This window comes from Neolamprologus multifasciatus, chromosome 17 (assembly GCF_963576455.1).
Source record: "Neolamprologus multifasciatus chromosome 17, fNeoMul1.2, whole genome shotgun sequence".
NCBI lineage: Eukaryota > Metazoa > Chordata > Actinopteri > Cichliformes > Cichlidae > Neolamprologus > Neolamprologus multifasciatus.
This window is the reverse complement of record NC_140455.1, coordinates 5,789,446-5,813,296: the sequence shown is the minus strand read 5'-3', so window position 1 is coordinate 5,813,296 and position 23,851 is coordinate 5,789,446. Positions and strand designations below refer to the sequence as shown.

The window sequence follows — 23,851 nt, the reverse complement described above, 5'->3', positions numbered from 1 at the left end:
AGTCACAAGGATGTTGCTGTGCTGTTTTTTACTGTAGTGTGACTAAGCCATAAGAATGCTAGAAAAGACACCAGCGCATGAATGAAGGTATGGAGTCCAGTTCAGTGACTGAGCCAGGAAAATACCTGCACGTGCACCTATACCTGAAAATCAAAGCAGCTACATTCTAACCTTAAGTCTTGTCAAAATACAAACAGATGAGCTATTAAAAAAAAAACAAAAAACCAAATAACCCACCCACCCAAAGAACTGCCCTCTGTACAGTTTTATGAAGGTTGAACTTGTATTTGGAAACCAGAACTCTTTATTAGGCTTTGAACAAACCATCTGCTAATTGAAGAAGAACATTTTAACATGGGAGATTAATGCCAGTGTTATGAAGCCACTGCACTCAGTGGTATCTTCAAACCACTTTTGAAGTTCATGTGTGAAAATAGCATCTATCTTTCTGCGTATTTGGCTATAAAATGATGTCAAAGAGAAGCAAAAACCTATAAGTTAGAAGGCTTAGACTAGATCTTTATTGCACTGCTGCTCAAATTGAGTGAGATTCTGATATGCTGGTAATCTTTTCAAACATTATAGCACAATCAGCTGTTTAAAAAATATAGGTTTTTTAATCTAGTTACCCAACGTGAGCCAAGACCCCGAAGCCCACTGAGACTACTATGGAAGTGGCTATCTCTTGGAAGACTATAGGGGTACTAATGGATGGAAACGTGTGAGAGATGAGAGAAAAACAAGAAGAGGTGTTGAAGACAGAGAGGAGTGTGTGGGAGGGCCGATGTGTTGGAAGACAAAGGGCTCTGAGGATGTGAGGAGCGCTGGAGAGCGAGGAGGATGCAGCTCGTCTGAAGTGTTTACTTGTGTAGACACTGTGGCAGCGAGAGGCATGGAGGAAGGGATGCAAAAGGATGACAAGAGTTTATCAGTGCTACAGATCTAAGAGGCACCATGAAGGCTGTTTTAGTGTCTTTTTTTGTGTGGGGTTTATATTTGTGGTCATACTTAGTAATGGTGACGTACCACAGGTATTTAATAGGGGTGCAACGATACACAAAATTCACGGTTCGGTTCGGTTCAATACTTCTGGTGTCACGGTTCGATATTTTTTCGATACAAAAAAAAAATGTTCATGCCTTTTTAATTTGTCATTTATTAAATATTCACGGCACATTCTGCACCACATCTCTGTGCGTTCATCATTTGTTTGAAGCCATCTCACCTCCTGCAACCACTTTTCCGAGAATACGCGCTTCTTTTGTGGTTCGGACTCCTTCTGACATTTCTTTGGAGGTGGAGGAACATCACAGTAATTGCTTAAAGGAGCTTCTTCGACATCTTTAAGAGTTCTAAACAAATGTCTGTCCTCCTCCTGAAAATCTTATGTACGCAAACACGCGTTGCAACTTCTTATCTTGTGCGCGTTTTTTATTTTGACAGCGAATGCGCACCTGCGGACCACTTATGCGCAGCCCTGGTTATTTAGCTCGTCATATTGCAGCCACAGAAATTCTTTTGTCCATGAAACCATAAAGCTGCACTTTCTTTTTGCCTTATAGTCGGATTTGTCATAATTTTTCCGTTTTGTGGTAAGCTTTTCTTTGGCTGTCACTTCTTCACCCTGACCTGTCTTATTTGGCTCAGCAGAACTAAAATATATATCCTGCTGCTTTTACACAGGCACTCACATAACGCTCAGCGATTCTCTGCGCGATCAACCTCTCACATGTTTAAGCAGCGGGAGATTTCACTTGTCATGTTTGCATAGTAAGCTAACGATTGATAAGACGATGTCAGAGGAATTGGTGCGCAAATTATCATCACTCACCAATCAGTGCTGTCACGCTCTATACACAGTTCGCGCAATTGCAAAGTGAAAGCAAAAAAGAAGCACAAATTCAAACGCAATTTCAATATGTCACATATTGACATTGGCTCACCGATGCCAATGACATAATTACCCAGCTACATTTCCGAAAGAATGCAAAAGCATTGACATATATTTTTCCTTCCTACGATAGACTAGCCCCGGGACGTCGGGCTGGCGATTTTGCGAGCCCTGTATCTGATTGAGAAATCCCTCATCTTTGGAAAAGAGAGTTTATTACAGAGAAATGTCTCTATCCAAAATAAAAGCTATACTATACGCTTCTTCTGGGCTATATTCTCAGCAGCATATTAAACATATCAGGTCCCCATAAGGAGAATCATGTGCTAACGGCTGTCTAAATGACTCGGGTAAAGTTTGTAGCATGCGTGCTTGTTGTTTTTGTCTGCTTCCACTTGTCTTTGCACTAGGATGATGTCGGCGTAAATGTGCAGTCACATTCGTTGTGTTCCCACTAGTGCTGTCAGCGTAAATCTCGTTGAAATGACGTTAATGCCACAACATGGCAAATCTCCGTTAACGAGCTACCGCGGATCGCCCGGTGCGTGGGGCTGGACGGCCAACACGTTAACGAGCTAACTGCGCTAACACACTAGTTCCCACCCATGTAATTGAGCATTGCTGGCACATCCAACATACTGTTTTACTTTAGTCCATGACGTGCTTACCTTCAGGGTTATACGTCACATGAAAACCAAAATAGTTCCGAACGCCAGATCTGAATGAGGGTGGGGGAGGTTCAATTTGCCATGTTGCAAGGAGAGCTTAGCTTCTGTCTCGCTAGCTTGCCCTGCGCTCAGTGAATCTGCGTTTGACTACTCCGCCTAGGCTGCACTGTCGAGCGCAGATCCACTGAGCGCTCAACACAGACAGCACCGTCAGAAGGAAAGTTGATAAAATAAATTAAAAATTTTGTATTGTTCATACATATGCGTACTGAACCGAAAGCACTGTATCGAACGGTTCAATATCGATACGAGTATCGTTGCACCCCTAGTATTTAACTATCTGCCAAAGTAGCCCACTTACCTTTTTTCCTTTGTTGTCACATCCCCTAATCTTTATTTGAAGAATCTCTTTTTGTAGTGTGCGTTTTTCTAACAATGTAAATGTTGGGATAGCCTGTGATCTTCTCAAAGATGCTGTGTGCTGTGATCTGAGGATTTATACGCTTCTCAGTTCAGTCAAGAATATCCTTCAGGGATTCATAGGATGATTCAGAGGAGACTTTCACTACTGTGTGTGTGTGTGTGTGTGTGTGTGTGTGTGTGTGTGTGTGTGTGTGTGTGTGTGTGTGTGTGTGTGTGTCAGATCAAGAAAGAGCTCATCCTTTCCAGCCTGTTAACGTCAGCTCATATAAAGATAATATGACTTTAGTTTAAGTTGAAATAGCAATGAAGGTATAGTTTCTAAAATCCTTCTTCACCTCCCTGGTTTCCTCTTGTCCGCCTTTTATCTCTGAAGCAAATCTTTGACTCTGTTGCTGAAGAACTTCTCATCTTTAGCAGGGAAGAGCCGCAGTAAATTGATGACATTTTAATTTGTCACATGATAGCCTTTAAGAGCTAAGGGTTTGTGTTGTTATTTATTTTAAAATAAATAACAACAAAAGATGCTAAGATGATTAAAATAAAAAATATTAGCCTTGTTTTATTGCCAAAGTGAGAGCGTACAGGCAGGATAGTTCACTGTACATCTGCAGTTTAACATTTTTGAAAAAATCCCATTTATGTATTTATTTATTATACCAGGGGTCCAAAACAGACATCTTTTTTTTTTTTTTTTTTTTTTTTTTTTTACATTTAACCAGCTAATTATTGCTGACTGATTGAAATGTGTTCTCTTCATGTCGGGTCTTTAAATGCAGGAAAATGTCAGTAAGTTGTAGATGTACAACCTTAGAGTGAGTGTATCATTACTCAGAATGTGGACCAATACTATATGAGTGTTGTGTTTCTCTGATATATTTTTGACTGTTTAGGTTCACTTTATTGGCTTCCTGTCAATTTAGGGTTGATTATTAAGATTTTATTGTTTCTTTTTAATATTCTGGATGGGCTGACACCACTGTATTTTTCTGATCTTATTCATGTTCACGCTTCTGTCAGAGCACTGAGGTCTGTTAATCAGCTGGTCCTCAATATTCCAGGATCCATACTTTGAGAGCTTCTCAGTTGTTGCTCCAAGTCTTACCATTTCACATAAGAACTGTTTCTAAGGCTTTGCTAAAGACTAATTTCTACTCTCTGACCTTTCATTTATACATTTATATAATTCATATAATTCATATAATTAATTGTATTTATTTATTAATTTCACTCCCTATGTAGCATTGTGGTCAGCTCTGGTTGTTTTAAATGTGCCATACAAATGACCTTGAAATAAAAGTGGGTTTAGCTCCACAGTGCTAGTGAAGTTTCCTTTGGATGGCTAAAGGCCGGAAAAACCCTGATCATATGTGTACTGATAACAGAAGTGTTGCGAATAAGATGAAACAGTAGTTATTGTTCAGTATTACATTATATTATAAGATATGTTATGTTGCTTTAAGTAAACATTTCCATTACATTCTACATATTACTCATACATTTTTAGCCACTCTGATACTATTTCACATAGATGTTATTTGCAGCGATTTATCTAAAATCAGTGTTTTAAAGACGGTCCCTAAGAGCTGTCATAAGGATATGATCGTGTGGATTGAACGTAGTCTGGAGCTTTTCCTTTCAACCTACTGAACTGTTTATTATTGAGCCTCGGCGCTCCACCTGAGACTTTCATCTTGGCCTCAGGGGCGAGATGAAACAGCGGGACCTCCTGGCACACAGCACGAGAACCGGCCCCTTGTGTTTTCAAGGGGGGTCCGCTGCGTCGCTCGTAACTCCCTTGTTTCTAATTAGCTCCTTTATCGGGGGAAGGTGGCAGCTGAATTGCAGCCTTCGAGGTGATTTTCAATGGAAGATTTCTGTTCTTTTCCTGTGCCCGTACACACTCTTTCATTGGAACACAGGGAATAATCGACATGTTCAAAAGAGACCCATAATTAAGACGTTGAGCTTTTGTGATTTCCTTCTTTCTGTTTTTTGTTGTTTTTTTTGTTCATGTTTTCGCTCTCGTTTTTGTCAAAGGTTCACTTGGTAGCCCACTCAGTGATTGCCACGCTGTGAATTATAAGATTATTTTCTAAGCTATTTAGGAGTCTTAGAGTTCTCCCTTTCACTGGTGGAGAAAGTATTGAGCAGAATTTGACGTCAGCCCCCGCTTGTCAGACTGCACTGTGTCGTTAAAGGCAATAGAAAAAAAGGGAGAGGGCTTTAGCATAAAACCTCAACCATATTCTCTCCATCTCCTCCTAATGCCTAATGTTAGGTAGCATACTTAGCGGGTTAAAACCAGATTAGGCTTTCAGCTCAGTGCAAGAGATCCATTACTGAACGTGTGAGTGCGTGTGTGTATGTGTAAGAGTATTAGATGGGGTTTGAGGAAATTGATTCGGGTGGAGGAGGAATCTGAAGTCGGACACAGGCGCATGGAAGCGGGGATGCTCGGTGAGAAGGAGCGAGAGAGACCAAAACCAAAAAAAAAACAGAAACCGACAGTAGGTGTGAAGAAATACAGGAGTCAGACTGGAGCGAGGTGGGAAGAACAGGCTCAGTAAAGACAATACACAGAGATCAATAGAGATACCGATGCAGTGCAGGGAGAAAGATGAATACAGGCAGGCCGATTCACGAAGACAAAAAGACAGACAGAAGTTGCGATAGATTTTTGTTTTCATGCGTGAGAATGATCCTGACCTTGCATTAGATCTGACTACAGTTATGTTCTCTGGAAAAAATAAATAAAAAGAAGTCTGTGGAGCAGATGCCCCAGTTGTTGCTCATTTCAGTGTTCTTTTTGGCAATTTTTTTTTTCTTTCCGGATTTCAGTGCCCACACGGCCTGCACATTAACTCCATCCTGAATGCCTGCATATGGTTTTGTGGCATTTGGAGTTTTTTAAGCAAAGAATGAAAGAATTGTCGAGACTGTGTCTGATCTCTGTGTGCCTAGCCCTGTTTCTGAAGGATAGTATGTAGATGAAGTCATGAGCAGGTCAGTGGGGGCGTCCTGCACTACAGATGTTTTTGCACCACCTCTGAGATGCCTTTGCATGTTTCGCTTTGGAATAAATATATTTGACACACTGCACCTTTGTAGTCAGTTGGCTGAAATGGAACAACTCTGATTAATGATGGTCAGTTATGTATGTAAGTGTGGGAATTCCTTTTTCTGTGGTATAAAAGGAATGATATAGCAAAGTAAATGCCTTTGGGTCTTCGACTGAAAAAATAGTTTTAATTACATTTTTATTACTTAACAGTGTAACCTAAATTTAAAATAATTTTCATGAAAAATGACTGACTTTTTCTTAATGTATGAAATCTGCATTTTGGTGAGGGAAAGTATTTGATCTACTTGGAATACATGCTGTGAGGACTTGGTGCAGTAACTGTTGTTGGCAAGCATAGCTGTCAGGCTTTGCACAGGTCTTATCAGGGATATTCGACTGCTTCCCTTTGCAGATATTTGAATCCCAGTTTTCTACGTTGTGACTTGGATACATAAAGCTAAATTTCTCTCTATAGGTCCTCTACTGGATTAAGGTCCAGAGATTGGTTAGGTCTCGCCATGACATTGTTGTGTTTGTTTCTGTGTCTTTCACTCAATGCCGTGTTGTCATCCTGTACCTTTGGCACAAAAACATTCCAACAGTTTGATGATTGCACCACCCTGTGTGACGTTTTGGGTGGGGTTCTTGTCCTCCCAAATGCAGCAAGTGGATTGATGTCCCATTGTTCAACCACAACACATTAAATCTTATCAGAAACCTTCAGGTGTTCACTGGCCAGCTTCACATGTGCCTGAACATGGGCTTTGTTGACCAGGACAACTTTGCAGGCAGTGCAGGATTTCAGACCGTTACGGCGTGATTTGTTACAAATGTTTAACCAGCTGCTTTGAAATCACTAACTTGATCCTCGTATGTAGTTCTGGGGCTGTTCCCCACTGTTCACTCATTGATAGTGCATATGAAATAAACTGAATCCTGGCTTGGTAAAGCTTTATTTTTTTGTTGTTTAAAACAGCGGTCTCCAACCTTTTTTGCGCCACGGACCGGTTTATGCCCGACAATATTTTCACAGACCGGCCTTTAAGGTGTCGCGGAAAAATACAACAAAATAAAACTAGTACCGGTACCGAAAAAAAGAAAATTTATTCATAACACACGTGAAAAGACCCAGGAAAACCGAGTTAACGATAAAAACGATAACAAAATAACGCTGAAAACCGATTAAAAACCCTGAAAACTATACATTTCACACCTGAGCCTCAACTCTTGCGGCCCGGTACCAAACGATCAAGTATCTATTTCCATCACTGAAATGCAAATGAAATTGAGGGTTTTTGTAGATTACCTTTGACAATTAGGATAAACCTACTTACTCCTACTTATTTCCCTCAGTGCCGCAGTACTTAAGTGCAAACAGTGTGTCTTAATTTAAAACGACACTAAAAACTTCAAGGTTTTTGATTGAGTGAACAAAGAGGATCGTGAGGTTTTCTTGAAATTTAAACTCGGGAGGATTGTTTGAAACATACACTAAAGGTGAAGAGGCTAATACAGAAATGGTTTGAGAAAGCCGCAGAAAAGTAGTGACTTTTCACTGCGTAATCACTGAAAGCGTTCGATGTGATTGATAATAACCTTTATTTTTAAGCACCACAAACCACTTGTAATTCTGTTTTTTTTTTCTTGTCAGAGTTTGCTCCCTGTGAGTGGCAGAAACACCAGCTGTCAGTGTTTTCATTTGAATAATTGAACAAACAATCACTCAGTGATTTGTGGCCCTGGTAACTAAACTCCAGCTTTGAACTTTTCATTTCCTGTGGACCCAGACTACTTGTTGTGCACTCAAGATCAGGCACGGAACTTGGCATTATGCTGTGCTATTTTTGATCTTGAATTGTTTTGAAGGTGACTAAAGATACGTAGCGGTAGCCGGTAATCTGTCGTCTTACTTTAATTGACGACATTAAAAGATTACAGAATACATGTGATTGCACACGTTGATGGTGAAATGTGTTCTGTGATATGGTGATGGTGATATGTGTTCTGGCCCTACAGCAGTCCAAGTTCTCTGCGGTACAGTTGCACGCAGTCATTCAAGGTTGTTCCAAACATTTTGAGGAACGTTCCACACTTCGTTGCTTCCGGTTTTTTTCGTGAAATCCCACACTGATTCGATGGTGTAGAAACAGGGGCCCTGTGGGGGCCACCATCTGCTGCAGAGCTCTTGTTTATCTTGTTGTATGAAGTTAGTTCTCTGTGACTCTGCGTTTGCAATTATTGTCATGCTGCAAAATGAATTTGGGACCAGTCAGATGCCTCCCTGACAGTACTGCATGATGGATAATAATCTAAGCAGTTCCTGAAACTCTTGAATAGCAACGTATATTTATGCAGAGTTAGGTGTGTAGGTTGTAAATGATCTGTTTGAGGTCTGAAAGGGCTCGAAAAACAGTCAGGTTTTTCCTTACTTGTGTTGTAGAAGCACACAAATTTGCATACTTGTTTTTACACCGATTAACACTTAAAATTGTACCAGAGAACAGAACTACTGTGCTTTTGTGGTAAAAACATAACAACACATTCCAGTGGAGCACAGCTCACGCTCAACTTGATGTTGAATCACTGGTAACATTCACAGTGACCTAATCTGTGATTTTGACAACTGATAACATGGTTTGATGTTTGATTAAAGCATTGAAGGACATTTAGGTTAGGTTTTATTGCCCTGTATATTCATAAGAAAAAAAGATCCAGGACTGTAACCCCTATCTTAGATTCAGTCTCTATCATTTAAATACAGGTAGAATTCTTCTAATATTCGAGCCTTTTTGGTTCCGGCTGCTTCAACAGGGCTGCATTTCAACACCAGCTTGGCTGGATGTGGATTCTTTCTTGTCACCAGTAATTTGAGATGAGGACTAAAAGTGATACTCAGCTAATGCTCCACATTACCAGATGCCAGGCTTTGACTTTCACTTCAAATAATGTAGCATTATTATGGAGAAAGCCTAAAAAGGATACTTCAGAAACCAGTACAAATGGGCATAGGAGTTTGAAATGTGTGGGAAAAATAAGACTCGGACTGCCTCTGTTTTTTATTTCTAATTATTTTGATGTTAGTAGACTGACTACTATTATCTAGGTACTGATAACTAACGTATTCTATATTTGTATTTTATTTTCACAGTACTGGTCAATCCCAGTGGAATAAGAAAGCAGAAAAGATTACGTTTGAAACTATGAACAGAAACACACATTTCAACCAGTGTGACGACAGTGCAGATGTATGTAATAGGACTTTACAAAAAACAAAAGCAGTAGCTTTGCCATCAAGAGTCAGTTTCTACATGAAGGTGGTGATATGCAGTCATGAAGCTCCTAAGACACCATTTCAAGAATAACATGTGCATGAATTGAGGGTCAGGATCACAGCTGGTGAGGGTGAGCTATGATAAAAGACCAGAGGTTCTCACACAGGTGCGTGACCGCAGGGGTGGCAGTGCATCAACAGAGCAGGATTTTCCTGAGGCACAGTGGTATTTTTCTCCAGGTGAAAAGCTCAGAGTGGAAAGCCCACTTGTTTGTATTTGTTGGATTTTGATTAAATCAAACTTTGACCGAGGCTCAGCGCGCAAAGTCGTGCAGTTTTTGTATTCTGCTGCACCAGACGGGGTATACCTTGTGCATTTACGCACAGTAAGAATGTCATGCATTTATTTTGATCTGTTAAGCAGTTCAGTTCAAATGTGTCAGACTAGACAAAGTTCTTTGTGCATAGGACCATGCATCACAGTGCATGGTCCTATTCACGAAGCTGAACTAACTCAAAACAGTTTGTGTTATTATTTTAGGATTTTATGTTTTTTGTACAGCAGTACTGGTCAGTAACTTGTGAAAATAGTAAGCTAATATTACTATTTATGAACAAGCCTATCTTCTCAAATGTGAATAACTTAATAATTATTCATTTAGGACGAACACTTCGCTTTGCAAGGCCAATAAACAATCTGCAGTGAAATGCACAAGTGAAACACCCTCGTTTGGAAACAAGTTAAATAGCAGCACACACTCCTTGCAGTCAGTCCCCCTGAGATCAGTTAACATAATGCTGGCTTTAATTGGTTTTTGGAGGTTCATTTTTTTCACCCTCCCTTTAACTATGCCTTTTGTATTTCACCTTTCTCTCTTTCTCTCTCTTGCTTCCTCTCTCTCTCAAACACAAACACACACTCTCTCTCTCTCACACTCACACTCACACACCCACGTGTGTGTGTGTGTGTGCATTTCTTTCTCTTCTCCCTGTTGAACAGTTTATAGGAGAGAAAAAGCTCTTCAAATTTCATTAGACTTTCAGGACATGCCACTTTCTCTGATTTTAACACATCCTCCTTCCTCCAAATAACATAACAAAGCACTGACAGCCTCTGTGCACAGAACTCTAGTTGCTTTATCAGCTGTTATTTTGAAAACAGCTGATATTTTATCAGGTAGCTCTTTTGAATTCTCATTAAATTCTACATTTAACATTGCATTTGTTAGTGCTGTTGGTTCTCTCATTTATCAGGTTGATGTTTTTAAATAGAGTGAGGTGAGGTGTGTGTGTGTGTGTGTGTGTGTGTGTGTGTGTCACAGTGGATCCCCCACCCCTACATAGTGCCTCCCTATTGGCTTTCTAGCTAATGTGTTGTCTTTCTCTCTGTGTATGTGCGTCCGTCTGTCTTTTATGACTGTGTTTCTGTGGTTTTGGTTGTTTGTGCCTAAATTTCCTCTTTCATCCCCCTCTTTTCTTTTTTCTTTCTATTTTTTTAACCCCGCCACATTTGGCCTGTCGCTCATTTTCTTTGCTTTTCATGTGAGTTCTTTTGAGCATGTTCTTTAACTGTGTGTCTCCATCCCGCATCCCCCGCAAACTTCTTTATGCACGTTTTTTTGAATGTCCGCTTTAAATGTATGTTTGTGTTTGTCCCGATCCTCCCGTCCATCCGTGTCTGTGTATCCCTTTTCTTTGTGTGTGTCCTTGTTCCTCGTCCGTCTTTTCCCCTCGTCGCCGTCTCCATAATGTCCCCTCCTCCAGCTTTTGTGACTTTGCTGAACGGGGACCAGGCTCAGGATGCCATCCGCTCCCTCCACCACAGCACTGTCCGTGGGCGTTTGATCAACGTCACCCTGCAGCCCACCGACTCCCTGCTGTGCCTCACCAACCTGCCCCACACCTTCACCGCCCAGCAGTTTGAGGAGCTGGTGCGCTCCTATGGGAACATCGAGCGCTCCTTCTTGGTGTACAGTGAGCTCACGGGCCACTCCAAAGGATATGGGTTTGTTGAATACATGAAGAAGGATTCTGCTTCACGGGCCCGCTCGGAGCTCCTGGGCCGCCCAATGGTATGTTAGAGCAAGTGTTAAAGATCTACTGCATCAGGTACATGTAACGAGATGGGAAAGGAGTAGCCTAGGCCAGAAAACATCTTCTTTACATGGACTGAAACATCAAATGCTCAACATAAGGGATTGATTATACTGGATTAGACTAGTTGCCAAGACAACACAGGCTGCTTATTTCTTTTGTCTTATTTACTATATGCATGGTTTATATAGACAAAGCTCGACTGAAACTTGTTTCCATCGACGACCACCATTTGTTGAGGTTGATGGGAACTGGCAATAGAAGAGAAAAAAATATAATCAGTAAAAATGCAGGCCCTGCTGCTTGAGTTTGGTTTCAGTTTATGAATTGAACAAACCACACACACACACACACACACACACACACACACACACACACACACACACACACACACACACACACACACACACACACACAAAGAAAATCTGTCCAAGTGCTAAAATTATCTGTGGGAAGAAATGCTGAAATCATAATTGCTTAAATTTAAGTGCATCAAAATCGGTTTATTGCATACAATAATCTATGACCTCACATTTGTGAAAAGTGAATCAGAATCTGCAAATGGAAGTAGAGCTCAAGGGCTGACAGGCTTTCAAACCAGCACTTACAGCGGCAAGAGCACAGACTGTATCTCGCATTAAAGCTTTTCAGAGTTTAGCAAGTGCCCGTGACGCCAGCTGAGGATCTTAAAGTACTCACCGACATGCCAGTTTTTCCTGGGTTTCTTCTGTATTTTGAGAACATTTTCTGGTGTCCTCCCAATTTTTTTTTAATGAATAATTGGAATGCATGTATGCCTATGTTTGGTTAGTCCCTCTAATCTTACCAAGTTGCTAGATTGTCGGTTAAACACAGTCTGTACAACCTTCACCACGACCTGGCAACCCGCTACCGATTTCAAGTGTCCAGACAGGCGGATCAGTCAGATGCTGAATGAATTAGATTACTCTCTGAGCTGGTGTTTCACCCCTTTTACTCCTAGACACAGCAGAGATTGAGACATTACACACACAAAAGCGAGCCATATATTGTGACTGCTGTAAAGCTGGAAAGATATTCACGGATCCCAGCTTCTCAAATCAGATGAAATATGTTGTAAAAACACAAACAGACTCTTTTTTTTTCCAATTGAAAGTAAAGTAGACATGTACAAATAGCGCTGTACTCTCTGTGGGATAACTGCACAGGGACAATCTACAAAGTGTAACCATGACTAATTGAGTATAATACAAACATTTTTATTTTGCAGTATAGTGTCACCAAATGCGCTTGGCAAATAAGTGGACCTAGCGTTGCCTTACTGTCTGACTCTGTGTCTCACTGGTGCTTGTTGCAGGGGGATCGCTCGCTGATGGTGCAGTGGATGGACGTCAACCAGCTGAGCCAGGAGGAAAACCTGCACTCCAAGTGTCTGTGCGTGGACAGACTGCCCCTGGACCTCTGTGACTCTGAGGAGCTAACCCAGCTCTTTTCCGACACGTATAAACCCGTCTTCTGCCAGGTGAGATCACAGTGCACAGAAAACTATTCATTTTTGCTGTTTCAGTGTAAAAGTGCTGATCATGGACTGATTTAGCAAGTACAACTCAGTTGTAAACAGAGTTTGAAATCAATGTCTCCCCATTTTTTTTCTCAGAGCTTAATATTGTGCAGAAGCTGAAAGGACTTTAGAAACATTCGGTTCACACACACACCTTTATCACAAGAACACCTCCAGGTGAGAGGTGCTGACATAAAATTCAGCGGTCAGCATCGGTATTGGTCAGCCTCGCCGTATCACTAAGCAACCGTCTCTATGGTGAGGTGTGGTAACTGTGATACCGGCCCCACCCCTCAACTCCATCCCTCCCTCCATCCATCCCACTCTGATCTGTCTTTTTTTTCACTTGCTCCGTTCGCCCTGCTCCATTACATCCACTCCTCCCCCACATGCCCATTTAAAGTTCACACAATCTGCATCTGTCATCTACTGCATTTCCAGTTTTAGCTCCACCCCTCTGCCCCACTCCCACATAGAAATCAATACACCCACATCATCCTAGTCCCATGATGCTTTGTGGGTGTTTAGCTCATGTTGCTTCACTGTTGCAAAGCCAGCAGGCTTTGACCTATAGTTCAGCATTTTTTTATGTACAGTACATTATGTGCTTCAGAGCAGTTGTATTATTGCATTTCACCATGTATGCACCAAAATATTTCAGGATAAGAGCTTATGAAATGCTCTGCACCATCTATTAGGATGCAAAGAAAACATGTACAGAAATATGAAAATGTGCATGCTATTATTTGCTAGTGTAATGTTAATGATGGTATTTATTAAATCTCTTTCCTTATGGCAGAGATGGGCATGTATTAGGCCTATGTGTTTGCCATTTGTCTGTATGGATAATATCTTTGTTTCAATATTCAAAAGAGATATCGGAACGCCCAAGAGTTCTTTCTTTTATTTGTTTATTTATGGTCATAAGGTCACCTTACGGTGATGTTCAACTCTAAATCTCAGGAACTGTGAGATATATGAGTCAGAACACACATGAATAGAAATTGAAACCTGACTGGCAATTTTATTTCATCCTTTTTGCTTATAGTGACCAGTGTTGGGTAAGTTACTTTAAATTAGTAACTTAGTTACATTACTAGTTACTTCTATCAAAAGTAACTCAGTTACTTCAAGTTAGTCGTTACTTACTCAAAGTAACTAGTTACTAGGGAAAGTAACTTTGGTTTTACTCAGAATTCTCTTGTTAATGTGTTGCTTCCGTAACTGGATACCCAGCCAGACTGCCAGTCTTCTAGCTTGCTTACGTGCCACAAGTGCACTGTGCCACCTACCAATAGAAAGGAAAAATAATGTGCACATTTCCACGAGAGAAATCCCACGTCTGATTCTATCCTAGCCTACTTTTTACATCCAACACAAAAACTGCAGTTGTGGTGCTTTCGATTGTACTCAGAACTTGGAAATTCTGCCTTCTGAATAGAAAGATGTAGGTAACACCAGACTGCAGATGAGCTGCATACAGAGTTGGACTGGGACAAAAAAATCGTCCCAGGCATTTTGACTTGGGCTCGTTACCACAATAATAACGTAGTTACTGTAACGCGTTACTTAATAACGCGTTAGTCCCAACACTGATAGTGACTGTGGTGAATGGATTCGGGCAGTCTACAGTCATATTAGTGGTTTAGTCATAGTCTGCTGAGGCACAGCAATGCGAATAAATGCAGTGATGTTACTGTTTAACATTTAACAGGTATGTTTTCCACATTCACAATCCTAGCTGTGAATGCCAAGCAGGTTTGGTTCTCTGATGCCATCCTGGTAGTGATGTTACAAGAAAAATCAATACTTAGGTTGTGTGTTTCTTTACCAGATTTTAGTAAATGATGCACTGGTTGACGGACATTGCCATGCCTTTAGTCATGCTGCATGCCTGATAAAACCTTTAGTGTGGTACCATGGTAAGGTTGTAGAATCTCTGTAGCTAGTTTGGCTCCCGTTGCTAGCTAGCTAGTCTTGCTTATGCATAATAGCTCATTCACACTAAAGTAGAAATAGGACGGCAACCTCCATTTGACTGAGAAATATCAGCGGTTGCCCGGTGATTCCATTCAATTATGTCACATGCAGCAACCAATTGGAAACAGGTGAGGTGAGCAGCTGATTGGCCAGAGATTGGCCCTGCAACACCCCCAATACCTGAGCAACCACTTTCAATCACCATGTGACTCCACAGGTCACCTGGTGGTAGGCAACCTATAAATGCGGACAGATTGCCAGCACATTGCGATCAGTCTGGCTAAACTCTGAATATAAGTAGTTAATGGGACTTTTTCATCAACAGATGTGCAGTTTTCACCTGTATCGCTGTTTATTGTCATATTATCACAAGGAAACTGCATGTATGCATGTACACGGTCGCCATAATTTTGGTCATGCTGCAGTCTCCAACCACAGCTTTCCCTGTTTGACTGCGTAGCATAATTGATTGAGATTGAGCCGTTTAATTGTCACTAGCAATGTTACACGAACACAGAGTGAAATAGGACCCCTTCCGACCGTACATACATTGCACAAACATGACGTTGGTAAGACAGGTCAGAGAGATGTATGATGGTAAAAAAAAAACAATGAAATACATAAATACATGAGGGAAGAGGAGGGAAAAATAAACTGCACCCAGACTGAGCTCCTAATGGGAAAGCAGTTTGAGAATAGAATAAAAACCCTCAGCACAATGAAGCGGGGGGGGGGGGGGGGGTATATATCTGTGAGAGAGAGTGTTCTTTCACCTAGTTTTAAGGAAAAAGTCAACAATCCCCACGCCGTCACAGGTGACCTTGAGGAAGTAGGAGGATAGGGTCATACACCGTCTTGTGATCTGGGAGAAATTGTTTTTCCTGCTTCTGCCCTGGAGCTTCCAGCTAGTGAGGTGAGGCTGCATGTAATTAGTGGTTGTTTGGGTTTGGTTTAGGGCGAAAAAGAGACCAGTTGATCAAATCCATAATTTCTTGATTATAGAGAACAAGACTGAGAGAGTCTCTAAGAGTTAGACAAGACTAGACAAGGACAAAGAAGCAGGAAATATAAGGGAGGGACAGAGAGAAAGATGCGACCACCTCCATCAAGAGCCAAGAGAGACTCTACAAGAGAGAGATAACATAGATATTAATACCTAATAATATCAATATACTGAATGTGTTTCTGTACAGGTCAGAGATCAGTGCTGTCTGCAGAATAGAAGAGGAGCTGTTCTGAGTTGGTCATTTTTGTTTGTTGCATATTTATTTGTTTAAGATGATTCCCTAATGCCTCACTGCCAGCAGCTCCAGTTCACCTTGCATAAACCGTCCTCCTCCTCTGTGCACATAAGTAGAACTCAGCCCTTATGTCACTTTTTCTTTGTTCAGAGTGCACTTAACCTGTGGCCTTGGCCCCGAGCGTTATAATTCTGCTACCCATGAAAGGGCCCTCCAGGCAGCACTTTAGCTTGAGTCAGCCAGGAGAAATGGAAGGAAGAGAAAGTAAAGAATGTCAACCATATTAGAGGAAAGGACGGCAGGTTGGAAATGGAAGGAGGGATGGGAGTAAAGGAGGACGGCGCTAAGAATGCCAGAACTATTAGAGAGAGGATGGAGTGAAGGAGGAGAGCCGACAGTGTCAGGCATAATAGAAGGACAGCGAGACGTGGAGCGATGAGGTGAAATAGCGAAGAGGCGTATGATGCCAATCAAAGGAAGACGACTGGTGGCATATATGCAGCTATTGGTGTAATAATGATGACTAAGAGCAAGTTGAATACTCGCATTTATAGGCAGGAGACAAAAAAAGAACAAATGTTACATAAAAATGTCTTTCAAAGAGTGGACAAGTTCTGTTTTAAGACCTTTGATTTTTCTTTCAGGTCAGGATATAACTGCCAGTGGTTTGATTAAGAAGATTGATGGATGGATGGTTTAAAGCTATGGAACGCCAGGACTGCCATAATGAATTAATTAAATACACCATTAAATAATTAATTAAATGTGGCAATAATTAATTAAAATTGGAATTAATTAATTAAATAAATAGTTATGACACATGTAATTAATTAATTATTGACACATTTAATTAATTATTTATGTATTTCACATTTTAATTAATTATTGACACATTTAATTAATTATTGACACATTTAATTAATTATTTATTGACACATTTAATTAATTATCTATGTATTTCACATTTTAATTAATTATTGACACATTTAATTAATTATTTAATGATATATTTATTTATTTCATTTTGGCAGTCCTGGCGCCTGGCTCTCATCATGAAATAATTTTATCTGTCAACCTCACCCATCAAACTCAGGGGGCGGGGTTAACGCTGATCGACTCAAAACCATTGCTTTGGCCTGGTAGCCATTGTTTTTAGCACACAACAACCAGCATGTGGAAACTAACAGAACTGAACTTTGAAAAACCCTGTGTGTGTGTGTCACCAAATACAGTTTTAATATTTTTTTAGCCGAGAATGTAGTGGTTTAATCTTCATGTGTCTGGTCGGTTTCTCAAGATACAGCCTCTTTGTAAAAGTGCTTCGATGATTTCGGAGATGTCTGCCCAATCTCACGGCAAAGCGTGGATAGACCCGCTCGCCTCGCAAGCGATCGAGCTGTTATTACCACCGACAAAGCTCAGGCCCCGGTACACAGCTGTAATAACCCCCGCTGACACGGACTTCTTTTACTGAGGTTATATTTATCAGGGTTTTATTTCCTGATGTTCTTATGTGTCCTACGTGTTTCAGTCGCCAATTCTGAATTATAACTAACATTAAAAACATGTTTAAGGAGGAGAGAGAGCAAATAAATTCAATTAACAGCTGATCTTTGGGTTTTTGTTCAGTAATCAGCGTGACCTGTGTATAAACGCATAAAAGAGATAACGTTGGTGTTTCCTCATGTAGTAACTGCTTTAACTGTACAAAGGTTGTTCGAAACTATGACACACATACAGACTTCATGATGTTCGGCTAATATTTTTATTGTGAATATTAATCATGAGGGTAAACGGACCTGTACACCACAGAGCGAGGTCAGCATGTCCACGATATCTTCAGCTCTATGAGTTAACCCAGAGTTTCCCAGCTGACTAATCTAACTGTCATCTACAAATAATTCACGGGTCATATCAATATGATTTTACAGAAAAGCATCCTTAATACTGCCAACTATTCCAGAGACGTGAAAATCTACAGCATAAAGAACACAAAAATATAGCAGTCTAACGCAACACTGTAACAGAGATGAACCGTCAGTTTGTCAAAGTGGAATGAAAGCGATTGGTTGAACAGGTGTTCATGATCTGTGTTTTCTGCATTTTCATCAGCGTAAGAGACTCAGCAGTTATAACAGTTATACATTTAATAAATTACCAAATGAACGCAAGAAACGATCAAACCCGTTCCGACAATTTGAGTTTGTGTTCCCTCAGCTGCAGACTCGCTGCTGTTTAAATGTTTGAGAGGAAGATTAGATATAAAGCAAACGTCAAACATAGACTCAGTCTGCGTTCACATTTGATATGAGGCCAGGACGGATAATGGCTGTGTCCTGTTTTAAGATCATACATGTAAAATTGTTGTCTGACCTCCGTCGATCCAGCCGCTCAGAGTTAACTGAAGTTAACCTGGATAAATGATAGTTAAGGAGTATCACAGATAACACCCACGTGAGCTGTGTGACTGTTCACCACTACACTGAAATCAGTAGGCTATTACTGAAATACACGTGCTATTTCATAAACTATGATATAAATACTAAAGTCCTACTAACATGTTTAGTTTTAAAGGACACCTTCCTGCCTTTAGTCTCATTCATGAGCAGTATTAGTTTTCTTCTAACATCCAGAAGTCTGCACCATGTGTTTCATAGTTTGTAACAAACCTTTGACAGTTAAACATAACTTGACCGAAAAAGCAAAAAAATAAATAAATGAATAAAAAGAGAGAGAGAGAGAATAAATCACACAAATTATATGTTAACCTCATTTATTTTTAGTTAAGTAAACTCTAAAAATTCTAACAGATCGCTGGTGCCTAGAATACAGTTGAATAACTATTAAAAAACAGATGATATAATATTTCTGTCCAGGTTGCAGTCTGCATTATGAACATGTAGTTGGAAACTCTGCTCCTTTCGGTGGAAATGCGCCTTCTCTTTCCTCTTTGTATAAAAACATTTTAAAAGTCAGTTTAATCTCAAAATTCACTGTTAAATCCAAAACACACCAGATAAAGAAAAGCGAATGGTTCAGTCTAACACATGTGCCAGTGAACCATTAAACGTCTGTAAAACTGTGCAGTTATGAAACGTAACTTTAACCTCAGCCAAACCGATTTGCTCAGTTGTAAATAAAACAGCGAAGTAAACGTGACCGACAGACAGAACCTGAGTGAATTAAGTCCAGCGTTTAACCACTGAGAGCTAAAACTCAGGTGAGGTTTCAAAGCTGTGTGCCGATGATTGGACATCAGCCGCTGATGAAGTGGGTTCGCCTATAAAGTGCTCTGTTGGGAAACAAGCTCCAGCAGCTCTGCGCTCGGGAAAAACTATATTTACTTATCTTGTGCAGAAAAATGTGCTGACGTTGCATAATATCGAGCACCGGCTGCCCAGTTAAACTGTGACTATAACCAGGTAACGTGGGCGTGTTTCTTGAATTAGCAGCAGGTGTTAAACAGCTGACAGGTGAGGAGGAGGATGCATGCAGGTAAACTGAGGGCCTGTTGAGCTGATCGCTGGTTTCGTGAGAAAAATGTCAGCTCGTTCTTTATGTTACAGAAGCACAGAGACACAAGACCAGGTGGAAAGAGACGATCGTTCGGTGAAAATGAGAATCTGCGAATGCAACACGTGGAACACGGAGAGTGGAATATGTAAACAAACCGGTTAACGTAACCCCCTCGGTGCACTCTGCATGCTGACTGTTAGCAGAGCTACTGAAATCTCTGAAAACATCTGAGCACAAACATGTTCTATGTTGACAACCTGACCCGACATGTGAAGATTACAGCGCGACATTCGCAGCTAAAACACTGTTAAAAGTGTAGTTGGTGACAGAAAAACGGGCTATTTTAAAACTACACCACCAACATTGCTGCCTGTGATTTGAAATGCACTCTGGGATACCTGGCTGCCCCAAGTCTACACAAGTCGATTATCTAGGATCGACCTGTTTTGACTTACTTTGCACGGCAACCAATCAAATGTTAGAGAAGCTGCATGGGCTGCGTTAACCCCGCCCCCTGAGTTTGATGGGTGAGGTTGACAGATAAAATTATTTCATGATGAGAGCCAGGCGCCAGGACTGCCAAAATGAAATAAATAAATATATCATTAAATAATTAATTAAATGTGTCAATAATTAATTAAAATGTGAAATACATAAATAATTAATTAAATGTGTCAATAAATAATTAATTAAATGTGTCAATAATTAATTAAATGTGTCAATAATTAATTAAAATGTGAAATACATAAATAATTAATTAAATGTGTCAATAATTAATTAATTACATGTGTCATAACTATTTATTTAATTAATTATTTCCCATTTTAATTAATTATTGACACATTTAATTAATTATTTAATGGTGTATTTAATTAATTCATTATGGCAGTCCTGGCGTTCCATATAAAGCAGTGCTGGAATAAATGTTGCTGCAAAAAAGTAATTTCTTCAGAGCAGTGTTAGATGAGTATGGACACAGCAAAGCATCATACTAGTGCCAACCTACCCCCCCCCCCCCCCCCAAAAAAAAACAACAACAAAAAAACAAAAAAAAACAACAACTAAGATGTCATTTAGATTAAAGTTCTGGTAACTCAGTGTGTTTATCAGCTCCAAGTGAAGAGAGTACGAGTAGATATGGGATTAGAATGAAGGTTAAATAAAAATTAGGAAATGCAGCCTCCACTTAAAGGTTCCCAGTTGAATTTTAAACCTAGCTTGGTTTAGTGGTTGCATGTATGAGCAGGTCTTTGATCTGTGTGCACTATCAGTGGTGTATAAGTGATACAGATGGTGGTGATGTGCAGCAATGTCAGAACAAAAGCCGAGAAGTTAACAGCAAAGCGGTGAACGTGGATCTGAGCTTTCATGATACGTGTTTTATGAGGATGGATATGAGCACTTATTTTGCTTTTAGGCCACTTTTAACTTTTTTTTCTTTTTTGTTTTTTAGAAGAAAAATTCCCAAAGCACCTTCAACTTTGTTGACAATCAACCAGAAACATGGAAATGAAAATAATGAGTTTTCTTTTGCTGTCGGGAGCCAGACAGTTGCCTTATTTAGTACAACAGAGGAGAAAAAAAGAGCTAATTTAGCTGATTTTGAATATGTACTCTTTTACTCTCTCAATCACTGGCACTTGCTTTTGTAGAGCTAATTAAATCTTTCCAAGTACAATCATAAGATTCTTGACACAATTATTGACCTCCTTTGGTGAAACGCAGGGTTTCAAAGTTTTATTTGAAAAGATGATCTCATTCAGTGACGTCTTCCCGCTGCACACAAAGGTGACCATAAATCTGTGAAATCATTCGATTTAGCAGAAGTACACCACCAGTGTTCTTTTTAGGCTTACTTAGATTAACTCCACCTCTGCCTTCGTTGTCCAGCACTCGTCATAAAGACATTTGCACTTAAAGCTGTCACTGTGATAGGCCATGTACCTCTCTTCAAAGACAGCTGTGACAGGGCTGTCCTGACCTCATCACTCTGTTCCCGACAACTGACGTGACCATTTAAACTGTGTCATGCACACACACACACCGACAAACTGACAGGTGCTCCCCCGAGCTTGAGCCCTGCCAGTGATGCATTCTGCATCGCTTTGCTGGGGACCACGACTGGAGGTCAAGAGCTGTCGGACACAGTGATTGCTAGCTATGCGTGCACACACATGCACAGTCACATGTATAGTAACATCATTTAAGAGTAGACAGGCAACTGCTTTTTTTAAAAATTGTTTTTAAGGTGTCTTTGCAGTATTGAGCTTGACAGCTTTAATTCAGTGAATCCGCTTTAAATTCGTATTTGCCGTTTCTCCTGTTGTACTGATGATACTGAGATTCCAGGCAGTCCATTGGCACATGTTAATGCAATGGGATTTTTTTTCTTCTCTTTTCTCTCAACCCCAACTCCAAACAGCAGATGGTTACTCATCCACGAGTCATTTTGTGCTGGAAGTCTCTTCCTGTTAAAAGGGAGTTCTTGGATTGGTGAAATGATTGGTCTTCTCTCATAAATAGTGAAGAGTCTTTACCTTGAGAAAATCAGCAGCTCTCATTCTGTAGTTTTACCTCTTTGTTGCATCTTTTCTGGATATTTATAATTATCCATCCATCCATTCGCTTCCGCGATCTGTCATAAATGTGTGTCATGACTTGGTCACAACACATAACAGACTACGTGTTTGTTAACAATCAATCATAAATCGCTCACATTCACAACATGTGCCATGTCTGTCATAAGTGTCAATGTGTAGCAACAAGAGTCTGGGTCCCCCAACATTTTGTTTTTCACTTTGGCGTGCTGAATATGGACGAACTTTCTGTTCCTGTTGGATATGTTGTTTAAGGTGCATGAAGAGTTTTTTTAGGTTAGAAGTGTTTTTTGTAATGGACCTTATTATACACATTTGCACAAAGCACCAATAATACAACTCAAGATCTGTGAAAAACAAAAACAAATAAAATCCAACATGTCATAATGGAAAATGCTGTTCTCAATCAGCAGCATCCCTTTACATGTAGATTCCCACTTGAAAATTCAGCCTTTAGTGCTTCGTATCTTTGTGAAAATTTGCTGTCGTACTGAACAAGTAAAAAAAAAAAGAGTCATCAGCTGCTGTTAATTATGCTGAAACTGAAGTTGCCTCAAGTGCCACAGCACTTTGGCTTGACTCATTTAGCACAGATGCCTGATTATGCTGTCAAAACCCTGGCTAGTAAGGAATGTTTGAGTATAAGACGAGAGTGCTTCATGTAACAAAATGCTGTAAGTGTGATTTTCAGCCATATTGCATTTATATTCCTTTTATCATTTCGCTTAGACATGGTCTTTTTTTTCGCATGAATATGTTGTATGCTACGTAGTAGTTTAAATATACACTTACAGTCCCATTATTAGTGTGCCTTACTAGTTGTAGGCTGTACCTCCTTTTGCCTTGAGAACTACCTTAATTCTTTGCACACATGTCCTGTTCCACCACATCCCAAAGGTGCTCCACTGCAGGTCTAGTAACTGTGGAGGCCACTTGAGTATAGTGAACCAGTGTGAGATTATGTGAGCTTTGATGTGCTACGTTGTCCTGCTGGTAGCAGCCGTCAGAAGACTGCTCATACGGTCACATGGTCAGCAAGACTCAGGTAGGCTGTTAAATGCAAATGCTCAATTCATACTAAAGGGCCCAAAGTGTGCTACGAAAGTTATCTCCCACATCATTACACCACCGCTGCTAGCCTTGATATGAGGCTAGGTTTGAACCATGCTTTCATGTTATGTTAACCCTACTCTCTGGATCTGATAGCAGAAAACAAGAATCATCACACTATGTTTCCCGTCTTCTGATGTTCATTTTTGGTAACCCCATCATGTTCTTACAGTTACTGAACTGAGGGCAACTGGTGTGGTTTCTGCTGCTGTAACCCATCTGCTTCAAGGTTCAGTTGTGGGTTCAGAGATGCTCTTCTGCATAACTTAGTTGTAATGAGGGTTTGAGTTACTGTTACCTTTCTGTTCACTCAAAACCATCTGTTGGGCATTCTCCTCTCACTTCTGGCATCTACAAGGCATTTTTACGCAGAGAACGGCCGTTTACTCCAGTGTTTTCCTATTTCTTTCTTTTTTTCTTTTCCCCCCCTATAGATAGTTGTGTGGGAGTAGATCAGTA

General features: G+C 40.3%; 1 protein-coding gene across 1 annotated transcript in view; it reads left to right on the top strand.

Annotated features, from left to right (window-relative positions):
- The window catches only part of raver2 (ribonucleoprotein, PTB-binding 2), a 122,063-nt gene that overhangs the window by 45,376 nt on the left and 52,836 nt on the right, over nt 1–23,851 (top strand). Inside the window, exons 3-4 of the mRNA XM_085138658.1 lie at nt 11,079–11,386; nt 12,745–12,909. Of these exons, the coding sequence (XP_084994784.1) occupies nt 11,079–11,386; nt 12,745–12,909 (473 nt within the window). The remainder of the gene's footprint in view (nt 1–11,078; nt 11,387–12,744; nt 12,910–23,851) is intronic.